Source organism: Gorilla gorilla, chromosome 6 (assembly GCF_029281585.2).
Source record: "Gorilla gorilla gorilla isolate KB3781 chromosome 6, NHGRI_mGorGor1-v2.1_pri, whole genome shotgun sequence".
Lineage (NCBI taxonomy): Eukaryota > Metazoa > Chordata > Mammalia > Primates > Hominidae > Gorilla > Gorilla gorilla.
The window spans coordinates 101872880-101886521 of record NC_073230.2 but is presented as its reverse complement, the minus strand read 5'-3'; the positions used below and the strand labels follow the sequence as shown (position 1 = coordinate 101886521).

General features: G+C 35.3%; 1 protein-coding gene across 7 annotated transcripts in view; it reads right to left on the bottom strand.

Annotated features, from left to right (window-relative positions):
• The window catches only part of ELAPOR2 (endosome-lysosome associated apoptosis and autophagy regulator family member 2), a 257866-nt gene that overhangs the window by 116214 nt on the left and 128010 nt on the right, over positions 1-13642 (bottom strand). For all 7 annotated transcript variants that reach the window (XM_019031799.4, XM_055347595.2, XM_055347597.2 and 4 more), the window contains 4 exons: positions 9693-9873; positions 8485-8613; positions 2169-2259; positions 1392-1494 (listed from right to left, as the gene is read on the bottom strand). In XM_019031799.4, coding sequence (XP_018887344.1) covers positions 1392-1494; positions 2169-2259; positions 8485-8613; positions 9693-9873 — 504 coding nt within the window. The remainder of the gene's footprint in view (positions 1-1391; positions 1495-2168; positions 2260-8484; positions 8614-9692; positions 9874-13642) is intronic.

Here is a 13642-nt window from a genome sequence, read left to right as displayed (position 1 = left end):
CCCACCTCAGCTTCCCAAAGTGCTGGGATTACAGAATTGAGCCATCACGCCAGCCTCTACTGTTCCTTTTATGTTTAAGGATAATTTTAGTTGGGCGCGGTGACTCACACCTGTAATCCCAGCACTTTGGGAGGCCAAAATGGGCAGATGACCTAAGGTCAGGAGTTCAAGAACAGCCTGGCCAACATGGTGAAACTTCATCTCTACTAAAAATACAAAAATTAGCTAGATGTATGGGGCATGCCTGTAAATCCAGCTACTCAGAAGACAGGCAGGAGAATCACTTGAACTCAGGAGGCAGAGGCTGCAGTGAGCCGAGATCGCACCACTGCACTCCAGCCTGGGCAACAGAGTGAGATTTTGTCTTCAAAAAGAAAAAATAATAATTTTGACAGCAGTATAGATGAAAGAGTAGAGATGAGAAGAACGTATAGGAGACTACTGAATAATCCTGTTAAGAGATAATATTAGTCTGCATTTCAGCAATGGCACTGAGTATGAGAAGAACAGACTAAAGAAATAAGGAGGCAGACTTGGGAGAATTGAAGACTTATGGGTTATTTGTGATATAGATGGCTGTATTGAAGATTATTCATGATCTTTTACTGCTACAAAGTGGATACTTTTTTTCAGAAACAAAGTCTGCCTTCATTTAAGCTATCAGTAATCACAAATAAAGGTTTAAGTCTCCTCACATTTTACATATCACGGAGAAAACTGTTAATAAACTGTTAACTGGCTACTAAAAGGTCATTGGGAAAAAAAAAACACAAAAACAAAGCAGGTCTGTGAAGTAACTATTTAATTGTAATGTTAAACTCTTAGCCAACAAACTTCTAAATCTCACATAAGGTCTTAGTAAATTTCATGGTGATACTTTCCTCAAGCTAAGAGTAGAGATTTGTATGACATCTAGAAAAGAAATGGGCAAAATTATGACATGAGCATAGTAGTCTTTTTCTAAATGCTCTCTTATCAATGTTCTACATCTCCATTATTTTCTGCTCTTACTTATTAGTACAATGTTTTTTCTTTCCGGATAGTTCGAATAGCTGAATGGTTATCAGGGGAGAATTTTCATTCTGCTGGTGACGTTTTTATGAAGGAATTTTTTTTTACCAGATTAATATTCCCTGGCCTCTATCAGTCACCCAAGCTCCCTCACTTAGTCTTTCCCATGAGGAATAAACACTTTATTTGTGGACTTCATTGCACAATTCTTAATTATTTCTTCAGATATTTGTTAATGTTTGTGAAATGTGCTAAGAATAGCAAAAAAAAAAAAAAAAAAAAAAGAGGAATTCTTATCTCAACTTGCCACAAATAAATTTACACTTGAAGGAGAATGCTAAGCTTAGAAATCTGCCTTTGAAAGCCACCCGTCCACTTACCACCATGAAGTACAAAACACAGTCAGCTGAACAGAGGGTCTCAAAGACAAATGTTATTCTTCCTAGTTCAGAACCCGTGGCTCCAGTCATAGATGTTGGTGGTCTATTTGACAGATTAAAATGGCAATATTTATAGTATGTTCTAAATACAATTTAGAATAAAATTAAGCCACTATTTTTATTAAACTAAAAGCCATGCTCTTCTCTTCCTCTAATCTCCCGCTTCCCTCACCCACAACTCCTTCCTCACTTAATCCTACCTGTCCACACCCTTTGTAGACATTGAGTCCACATAACCATGGTAATATGCTTGAACCTCTTGCTGTAAATGATACCATCCATCCTAAAGGAAAAGACTCCTACTGGGTAATTTCAACACGGGGAACTAAAATGAAATGGGATTAAGAAATTTCTAACATACTATTTACCAAGAGAACTGAGAAAAAATAGATAAATAAACCAAAAGATACTCCTGCAAACAACTTGGACTGACCTCTTCATTAAGCATCCAAGAATCAAAGTTATTGTAGCATTCGGACACACTATTGTTTAAATTTTTCAGCTTTATCTAAGTAATATATAACTAACATTTGTAGTTTCTCAATCACTAATTCTACAGATATTCTTCAATATAATACATTACCCTGTGACAGCTTGTTATTTACTAAGTATTTTTGTAATATTAATATATTCCATAAAGTAGCCCTACTTCTTTATTTCTGTGGGGAAACAGGTGTGAAGATTCTTACAGAAAAGAATTAGAATTGTTTTCCTTACTTAAATCCTGGGATATGCAAGTTTAAGATCAGGTAATCATTGTCAGAACCTCCAGCCCCACTCTGGATATGATCTCCAGCCACCTCCCAACCTAGAAGTAATAAAAGTCATTTTTATTAATAAAAATTCCATTAATGATTTCCAACAATCTGTTTAAATAAGGTAAAAATAAAAAGAAGCATTAGTGTTTCTGTTCAAAGTTAGAAATGCTACAAATGAATTCCCTATTTTTAATCACAGTTGCAAATTTCATGCCGAGGTAGATGTTCCAAGAGGAACCAAGCAATGCATTATTTTGAATAAAAGATACTTAATGGGATAACAACAGTTTTCTCAATGAAGTATGATTTGTATTTTAACTAAAACAGATGGTCTCTATCTACTCTAATATATTGAGATGAACAATCCTAGTCTTCAGGCAACCAATGTGCAATAGAAACTTCAAATTACTTAATAGAAAAGATTTGGGACCTGAGGTTCATTCTTACAGTTTGCTGTACTGTTGTTCCCTAATTTAACCCCTGTTCTGCATTCATTCACTTATTTATTCAACTAGCATTTACTGAGTGCCAAGAACTATGATATGCACTGGGATAGGAAGGTAAGACAAAGTCCCCCTCACTGAGGAGTCTATAGAACATGAGAGACAGACACAAACAACTGTCAACGGTATAGAGCTGTGCACAGAGAACCATTATGAGGTCCGTCTTCTGCAAAGTAACAATCAATATAAACTGAAATGGCCACAGTAAAATGAGGAAGAGGGGCCTCTCCAACATAACATCAAGCAAGGTTATTAATTAATGGCAATATCTCAGCATTGGCATTTCCATCTCTAAAAGAAAATATCAGTATCTGCTACTGCAAGAGGTAAAAGACAGAAACTAAGGAAGAGGCTGGTTCAGTGCTAGACTGACTTGGCGATTTTTGAAATGTTATAATCAACAATTTATACAGAGGTGATATGTTGACTATACATCAATCAAGCTAGTCTTAAAAATAATATGTACTAATCTACATACTTATAAGACAGATGTCCATTGTTTGGCTATCTAATGTGGTTGAAAAGAGAAATAAGCAGGTATAGAATTCTAAGAGTTGAATAGCCATAAAGCAGTCTGACCCAGTGGGACAACAGGCCCTTGACTGCAGTATAAGCAATATGAGAGGCACTTAGGTTTAAAGAGACTGTAAACTTCCAATAGGGATAAAAAGCAGAAGGATATTCCCACATGGAGCAATTCTATACCAAGAAAGGGAGGACTTTATGAAATGTTTCTCTCAGAACAACTCCTAGTGTTCAGAAATGCCATGAGGAGGGATAGAATAGCAGGGAAGGGCAAAGAAAAGAAGGCAGTACAAGGATGGTAAAGCGAGCTAAGTTTGGAGGATTAATACCCCCCGCAGGAGGAAACAAACATTTCCCATGTTTGAATATCACCTGTTGAGAGTTCCCCAATGTCCTCCACTTTTTTCTCTGTCCTGAGAAACAGAGTGTCTTGACCCCTTTGAGACCTGGCCAGTGGCATGTCCTCTCCATTACCTGCAGGCTTGACCCCAAGCCAGGGCCTTGAACATTCCCAGGCACTGACAGAGGTGTTTAGGTTGTTGTCTAAAATACTGAAAGAAACTAGCCCCAGCCTTGAGCCAAACTCCTCAAACCCTCATCTCAACTCTACAACCCGACTCCCCTCATTCCAGACACACCTCAGTAGAACATTCCTTGTCTTACTGTCCATTGTGAGGTATGCTACAGGCCCCTCTGTAGGTAAATTCCCCTAATAAATGCTTTGGACTGATCACTGTGGTATTCAGTGCTTCTTTTGTTGAAATCCCAACTGGCCCTGACAGTTTAGGGAAGTTCCTTTTGGGAGGACCCCTGCCAGCCACTTTTGGAGCAACTCCAGCCACAGGTTTGGCTGAACAGAACACTTGTTGTTATGCATTGACTATGTCCCTAAGAAAAGATATGTTGAAATCTCCACCACCAATACCCATAAATGGGACCTTATTTGGAAATAAAGACTCTATAGATATAATCAAATTAAGATGAGGTTATTAGAATGGGCCTTAATCCCAAATGACTGGTGTCCTTATGAGGGGAGGAAAATACGGTCACAGATGTAGACACACAGGGAGAGGATCATTTGAAGACACAGAGACACACAGACCCAGAGGGAGGACGGCCCTGTGAAGATGGAGGCAGAGACTGGAGTTAGGCTGTCACAAGTCAGGGAATCCCTGGGGCTACCAGAAGCTAGAAAAGGCAAGAAGGGATATTCCCCTAAAGGCTTCAGAGAGAACATAGCCCTGCCCACACCTTGATTTCAGACTTCTGGCCTCTAGAACTCTGAGAGAATACTTTTATATTGTTTGAAGCCACCCAGTTTGTGGCACTCTGTTGCAGGAGCCCTAAGAAATTAAACACTCATGATACCCTTAGCAGGAAAAACACCAAAGAAAAGAAATAAAAGAATCTACTGCTCTGAACCCCCTGACTCAGAATTCCAGACTGCCAACGTGAGAGCAGAGCTGTATGTGGAAAGACACACGCAGGGTAATGTACTGGAGAAGAAATGCAGGAGGACAATGGCGTCAAAGGGAAACCAGATGGCTAGTATCAAATCAATATAAGTGCCTTAAGGGATAGACCATTGCTATCCAATTGAGAAATATGTGAGCCACACCTGTGAGTTTAAATGTTCTAAGGACCACATTTTATAATGTAAAAAGAAAGAAGTGAAATTTTAATATATTTTATTTAACCCAATATACACAGAATATCATAATTTTGACATGTCATCAATATAAAAATTAAGATTTTTTTTCATATCAACCAGGGCATATCAAAGTCAGCAGAAAACCTAGGAAATACTGAAATACTGCCTTTTACTGTGCCCTAGTTGTTATTTTTATCCTTTCTCAAGCATAAAAACTATATGGAACAGTGTCAACCAGAATGTTGATTTCAAAAACATTTACTTCTAACCTAACACCTAACAGCTATTATAATTTTTATACATTCCCTTCTAGTCTTTGTCCATAGGCACAGTTTAATAATGGTATACATAATTTTGTATTTTCTTTTTTCCACAAGAGTGAATCTCATATTTTCGATGTTTCTATGTATATTTTATATTTTAAGATTATTTTGTATTTAAAAATCATACTTATATTTATCATAAAAATTTTAAATTTTAAAGAAAAATTTAAAAGTTGAAACCTAAAATTACTTATAACTTCATTACCTAGAAAAAACACACCATTAACATGCTGTGATGTTTCTTTTCACTTTCTTTCAACGCATACATGTTTTTACATCACTGAGCTTTTATTATAGATAATTTTGTATCATGCTTTTATAAATTAACATTATTTCATAAGCACTTTTATAAATACTTCATAAACATGTTAATGACTGAAATAATATTTTATTATTCAGCTAAATATAATTTGCATAATTCACCAAATCGCTCCCACTACAGGACTTATCTACTGTTGATTACACATCCATTTTAACCATTTGGTTTGTTTTTACCTTTAAGTAACATAATATAAACTATAATAAACATATTTTTGTAAAGCTTTTCTGTATATTCAATATTTTTCTAAAACAGAATACCAATAAAAGAGTTATTGAGTCAAATGAATATATTTTTAAATCAATATTCTGTGTTACTATTCTGATTTTGAAAGCAATGAGTGTCTATAAGGAATATTAAATACAGTAAACCAAATTTAAAAATAAAGTAATTCATATTTCACATAAACCTCCCATCTCCAAGGAATAGCCTTTTAACATTCTTTTTAGTATTTGTCAAGTGTATACTTTTAAAATATATAACTTATATTTTACTATATAATCTATTTTCTGTTTTTCTTTCATTTAGCATGGTCTTCTGATTTTTCTAATCATCATTCTATGAAAAATATTACCCCTTTGAGGTAAATAGCAATTAGTTAATAGGCGCAAAAATACAGTTAAATACAAGAAATAAGATCTAGTGTTCAATATACAGTAGGGTGTAGTTAGTAATTTTTTGTGTCATTCAAAATAGCTAGAAGAATTAGAATGTCCCCAACATTAAAAAGATTGTTTGAGATGATAATATCCCATTACCCTTATTTGATCATTCCACATTTTAGAATATATCAAAATATCACATGTACCCCCAAAATATATAAAACTATTATGTATCATTTAAAAACCACTAAAAATCCTCTGCACATCTAATTTTAATAACTTAACAATGTTACATAGCTATATCATAATTTTATTTAACCATACCCCATTATTGAAAATTTAGTTTGTTTTCTCCTATTTTTCACTCTTATAAATAACTCTAAAATTAATATTTTTGTGCATAATTTTTCTTTACATCACACTGTTTCCTTGGTATAATCCTCATAAGTGGTATTTTTGGCTTGGAGAATAGGAAACTTCTAAATTTCTGAAACTTTGCCAAATTGTTTTCTGTACAACTTGCACATAATGATTGCATAATATTTCATTCCATTAGGGTAATATAACTTTTGTAAACATTATCCTATTTTTGGATATTTCAATTATTTCAATTTTTGTTGTTATAGATAAAGCCCAATGAACATCTTCATGAATAAAAACTACTTGTCTCCAGCTTTGAATTCCTCTTAGGCAAATTTTAGCACATGAAGATTTGCTTCTACATACCTGTTCTGTAACTGTGAAAATCAGACCAAGACTACATGAATCTCAAAGCACTCCAAATCATACAGTCAAGTTGGTCAAAGCACACTTGCTTTAACTCCATGCCTTAGTGGGTGACTATCCCAGGGGACAGGCTGCCCCTGTGCCTCTCCATTTCACCCTCGTTCTTGTGAGTGCTGCTCCTCACAAGGTTGGCTACTGGACCAGCCAATCACAAAATATACATCACCTTTTATCTTTGTAGTTTTTACATTACTCTTTACCATTCCAATGCCACACACTAATACTGCAGAGATTTGTACTTTTCATTTAATCATTGATCATTACTGAAAACTAAGCAAAATTTAAAAATAGACTCTCAGTAAATGAGTAAGCAAGTGAGTAAATCAAGTATTTCCAGAGTTTAAGCTATGAATAAGTCCTCTATAAGATCCAATTAAAGTTTCAGGTAATCTTTACTAGTAAGTGAATACACACACACACACACACACACACACACACACACACACACAAATGTATTAGCCCTTTTATAGAGTTATTCTATACCCTTGCCTTCCCAATCTTATTTTCCCAATAGGTCTTAATTTTCTCAATTTAAAATTCAATTATAGGACATTTTAGGAAAAAAAAACCTTCAGGGTCAGGTAACAGCTATTATATCTTATTCTTCTTCTCTCTGAGGATTTTTTAAGTGGGATTATTGGTCAATAAAGAAGACTAGCTCACATTTAATATATATACTGAGGCTTTGTCTTTTCCTCTTTCACTCATCTGTTTAACATTATTCAAAAACCTATCATTTGTCAATCTCTGTGCTCATGTATACACCTCACTTCCTATGACTCAAGCTTTTTTTTTGAATAGCTATTGATTTAAAACGTATGTGTTAAAAAGCACACACATACGTGTTTACAATAATTAAACATAATATAGAGAAAAGTGAGCAGATAAAAAATGCCAGTGAGGTTATAAGTAAAGGATGCATTTTAGTGTAAAGGTCTGGTATATACAATACCTACCCCTAGCATCAAGTTTAAAAATACATATATTCATTCAACCATCACATACTGCAGAACAAGTAAATTCCAAGCCCTCTAGGCACTTAAAAGGTAAGAGCAAATACAAATCAACAACTGTTCTGTAGAACTCTGCCACATTTTCAAATTTTCAATAGGTAGAATTCATATATACTTTGTAATTACAATCATAGACTTGACAGGCAAGGGGAATTTGAAGTTAGTTAACCCCTCACCAGGGCACAGTGCTGAGCCAGACTAATCAAGACAGAAATCCCATCATGCTACTCTTTAAAATGGTAAAGAACATAGATTTCATCCCCCTCCTTGGTAAATCTATTCTGGCATTTGTACCCATACATGATGATTCTCAGTATCTACTTCAATACTGCCTCAAAAAATGTAAAATTAATAGTTTGTTCTTCTATGAATGTCACCTGGCTGTGACACCACATTTACTATTTTTATGGTACAACCAGAAGATGGGCAAGTAGCCAAATGATAAGATTAAAGTTCCTCATACCCATACTTGGTATGTTTTAGAGAACTAAGTTCAAGAATGAATGACGTCTCTATTGCTGAAATACATCGAGTAGGCTGATTTTGAACTCACCATTCATTCCATCGCACTTTGAATTCCCAACATTGAAGCAGGAAGTTTTCATGTTGCCAGGAAGGACATTCCACCATTTATATTCAAAGCCAAGTGCAGGCTCCGTTCCTGCTGGACATGGTCTACATTCTACAGGAGACAAATAGGGTCAACAATTAAAATTAAACTGCATATGGACAACTTCTACTTTCTCTGTTCCAAACACACTACATTACAATTAGCAGGGAGAGAAGTGGAAAAAAAAGATATTGGACTACCAGTTCCCTCAGGATGTACTAACTTTTTCAAAAGAAATCTGAAAAGAACAAAATTCTAGATATATTATACATACATACATATACTTGACTAAAATGAAAAAGGAAAAGGACAGAAACAAAATCTTTAAAAATAATTTTTTCCTTCACATCTGGGAGTAGCTGCTAATACTTAATTACCCTCCATAAAAAGAGTAACTATGAAACAAGTTCAAGTTCTCCTGCATGTGACCTTAGAATCAGTTCTTCCACCTTATGAATAAAGAAAGATTTCACTCTTCCTATTGGTTATTCAACTTAACAGAATATTAATACCATTTATGAACTGATTAATTCAAATTCAAAATATTGACTATGTTGAGAATGGTTGGGAGTTGAGGGGCTGGGAAAGTGCTGGGTTTATAAATAAGCCTGATTTAAATTGACATCTGCAAAATTGAAAGAGAAGGGTCTTTTCCAACCATTTAGAAATGTAGCCACTTCGCATCATCACATCAGTAAGAAAAGGAGTAGGGAAAGAAAATATTTCACAAACATTTATACCTGCTGCAAAAGTACTACAGAAGACATGTTTAAATGTCCTTCTCAATGGTGATGAGCCAGATATTATCCACCAGCCTACAGACAAGAAAATTGAGCTTCAAAAAGTTTAAACAACTTGGATAAATCACACTATTGGTAGCATGGGGGACATAGATTCAAATTCAAGTCAGTTTGCCTTCAGAGTCCTTTTTATGCTATCTCTCAAAGGCTCTGGATAGTAAGTATACAACATGGCTATATTCAAGCCATCTATCTGCAACTAAAATATTACAGTTGACTGCAATTTTTGTCTACTAAAACTAAAAGAAATTCTGTAACCACTTTCCATAAAAACAATTTAGAAAATGGTCACAGTAGTCCAACAAGATCATTTTGCTAAAGGCCTAGTTATTGGACCAATTGACATCCTACCTTTGGTTCCATCTGAAAATGTTCCAGGAGGACAGGGATGGCAAGAAGATGATCCATTGTTATAAAATCCAGGGTTGCAAGGTGGACAATCCTTCTTCTCTCCAGAAGGGGGCAGTCTAATAGCATCTGTGAGATCCTCCCGGCAGATTTTGGGCTCTATCCACTTGTACATTATCTGTGTCTACAAAAAAAAAAAAAAAAAAAAAAAAGCAACCAAGTCATATAACATGCTTATAACAAAAATCTTAAACTGGCAGCATAGGAAAAGTACAAATGGTGACAGAATAGAAGGGCCAGCTGACAGAATCTAAAACATCAGTGACAAAATGAGAGAAAAGAGAGAGAACGTTGGTGGGGAAATGACTGTTACTTCCAAATGCTTTTACCCTAAGCTATAGGTGGCCTTCCCTCATGCACAGCATGTTCCTCATCATGAAATAACTCTTTAAAATGTAGGTAACCTGTTTATCACCCTTACTCTTCTATCCATTCATTTACTTTATTCCATAGCTGACATAAGTTTCTACGCAGCAACTTGCTTTTTCATTTTGAGACTTCCACTAACCTCTTCCTTTCCTCCAGCAGCACATTTCATTATGCTTTGCACATAGCAATCACAAAAAGGTTATTTTTCAAAAAGAATATATCAAGATTCACATTTCAATCCTGCTAGTTCATAATATTGGTAGTGGTTCTCGGAGTCTTTTTCAACAAACTGATGTTAGACTACAAGAGCTGTAGCTAAAATATTTACCCCAGAGGCTTCTACGTCCTGATCCATGTGCTCTGAACATCATGATTAAGACAACCTCTGCCTTCAAGGACAGCAGCAGTCTTTTAAACTCTGCCCTTTTATTCTCTCACACTCATTCATTCACCCCCACACAAAGCAAAATATAAGAAAACAGCTGTAACTGAAACCCCAAAAGTCATTATTATCAAATTTTTATTCTCATTTTTAAACCAGAGATACCAAATGGGTTAGCCATCCGAAAACAAAATTGATATGTTCAGTGGAGGAAAACAGAAAAGGAATTCTAAATGCAAACATAAAAATAAATCAACTATTTAATAACTAAATGCAGCATTTTTAAAAGAGACTAAAAGTTCCTTTTCTTAAACATATAATCTGCTAAAAGTATTTTTTCTCCTTTAAAACAACTTCTGCAATAGGAAGTCTGCTATTAAAGCTGGGGAATCAAAATTAAAGGCGATTGTCCATAGCTATTTCCAGTTAGTAGAAAATCATGTATAATAACTCCTTTAGGCTACCCAATTTTATTCTCAAGTATTCTTATGGAAGAGTAGATTAACTTATCTGAAGAAGGAGGCTTAAGAAAATGATTTAAAGGTAAATGTCTCAAAAGTTATAAATAACATTTTTTCTTTTTACAACTCTCTTTTTCCACATTCATTTTTATGAGTTGCATCATGATACACTTTAACCAGCCACTTCACACACCTGCCTTTCTTACCATCTGTAAAATAATGGCTGCTCCTGCTGGGGATTCCTAAATAATTGGAAAAATAAAGGGGCTCTCAACTCCCCTTAAGAAAAGCAATATAAAATTCAGAGAATCTAAGCAAATGAAACATCATCATATTGGAGAGATTACTTTCTTAAAATTCTGGTTTAACAAGCACAGAAAACAAATTTCAAATCCTACTTAATTCACTAATTTGCTGATTTATTTTGACATTAATACAAATGGATTGCGTTATGTGTGAGCTACTGCACTAGTGAAAGTAGTTGGTTCCCAGGTGGGAGTGGCGGGCGGTGCTGACACCCTGTATTACGTAATCTTCTTAATCACTTTGAGAGGTAGGTATTGCTAACCTCAAGTTTATAAATGAGGAAACACTCCAGATTAGAGCTCTTAATTTGCCCAAAAGTCAAACACAACTAGTAAATGGTAAAGTAACACCAGTCAACAAGAGTCAGTTTGGTAAGGGTAAAAATAATAAAATATGCAAATATATTTTGAGAAGTCAGCTAACCACATGACTTTCAATACATGCAAACTTCTTAAAAATTAAAAAATATACACCACTTTTAAATACTTAAAAATGTAGAAATCAAATTTCAAATGCTCTATAGTAAAAGTTTTATTTACAAAGCCTCTTGTTTCACATGGCAGATTGATTCTGTGCCTCTCTTTCTAATGGAGACAGATGCTTTCAAGTCTGGCTGACTAGGTAAAGATAATAATTAATATTAATAATACTTAGAACCAGAGGGCTTCCAGTGCAGATGAAAAACCAATAATCAATTCATTCTTTGGCAAGTTGAGATAAAACTATGAAATGTCTTATAAAACCAAAACCCTAATAAAGCAAAATTTACCAGTTTATTATTAAGATTACAAAAGAGATCCAGTGTCTGCATTCATATACAGCATGAAAAAAACCACATTTTTAAAAACACACAGAGGTATCAACTGAAAGCTGATTCTCATATAAAAACAGAACTCAGAACTGGGAGGACTAAAATTTAGGCAAATTTTGAGACTGGCTTTGTCCATGGTTGTCTGATTTATTTCAGTTGTCACTTCACAAATGCACTAAGTCTTTATAAATTGGCTGAACTCATCAGGGCTAAATTACATGTGTTTTTAAAAGGTCTACCAACTGACCCTAACCTAACTGCCTTGTGCTCCATGATGTTCTGGCTCAGGTGGTCTCAGCCAAGCAGGCAATTTCTTATCTCCCAGGCTGTCTCAAACCTTGATCTTTTCCAGTTGCAAGCCACTGGGCACTCATCATTTGTCTCTCTTGGAATTACCCACACCATGCTGCCAACTTGTATCTGACTCCTCCTTCAAAGCTATGCTCAACATGTACAGTTGTGTTAAGTAGGTCGTCAGCCTGCCCAAATACATATCAGCATTCACCTACCTTCCTTTTCTATGAAGGCTTTGCTGCTTTTCTCTTTTCCCATGTGTTTACCTCCTTCTCCTCTGATATGTTTTAGATTTCTGTCCCCATGCAAGTCTTATGTTGAATTGTAATCCACATTGTTGGAGGTAAGGCCTGGTGGGAGGTGATTAGGTCATGGGGGCAGATTTCCCCCTTGCTGTTCTTGTGATAGTGAGTTCTCATGAGATCTGGTTTAAAAGTGTGTGGCACCTTCCCCTTCTCCCTCTTCCTCCTGCTCTGGCCGTGTAAGACATGCCTGCTTCCCCTTTTACCATGATTATAAGTTTCCTGAGGTCTCCTGAGCCACGTTTCCTGTACAGCCTACAGAATCGTGAGCCAATTAAACTTCTTTCATTTATAAGTTATCTGGTCTCAGGTACTTCTTTATAGCAGTGTGAGAACAGACTAACATATCCCCTAAATACTTAACAGCTTTGACCATCTTCTGCCTTTATATGGAAGACACCATGGAAATTTAACATTTTACTGGCAGTTCAGGGCTTTAATCAAGAAAATGTTCTAAAATTAAATTGTGGTGACTATACTGAAAACACTGAATTATACTCATTGAATGAATGAATGAATGATATGGTATGAGAACTATATCTCAATAAAGCTGCTTTAAAAAAAGTGTTAAAAACAGACTATTAGAAAAATTTTATTTTAAACAAATTCAGAAATCCCTAGTCTCTGAGAAATTCCATGTTCTCCCATCTTCCCAATTAAGAAACATAGGCTCTAAGTACATTTGACTTGCTTAAATCCTGTGCACAGAAAGGCAGATCTAAAAACTGAATCCCTTTATACCCTATTTTTAATATCCTCTATATCTTTGTCCTGCTATATAATTTAGAAGTACTGTGTTACAGACATTGAGCATTTGGAATAATTTGCAACACTGAAGGTCATTAAAAGGCAAATAAAATATAAGACATTTGAATATCAAGCCACTAGCAAAATCTCTGTGATCCGGAGTTCACCTCTTCAGAGATGAAGAAGTTGTATAGCCTAATGCCTCCTTCTAAGAAGGCTCC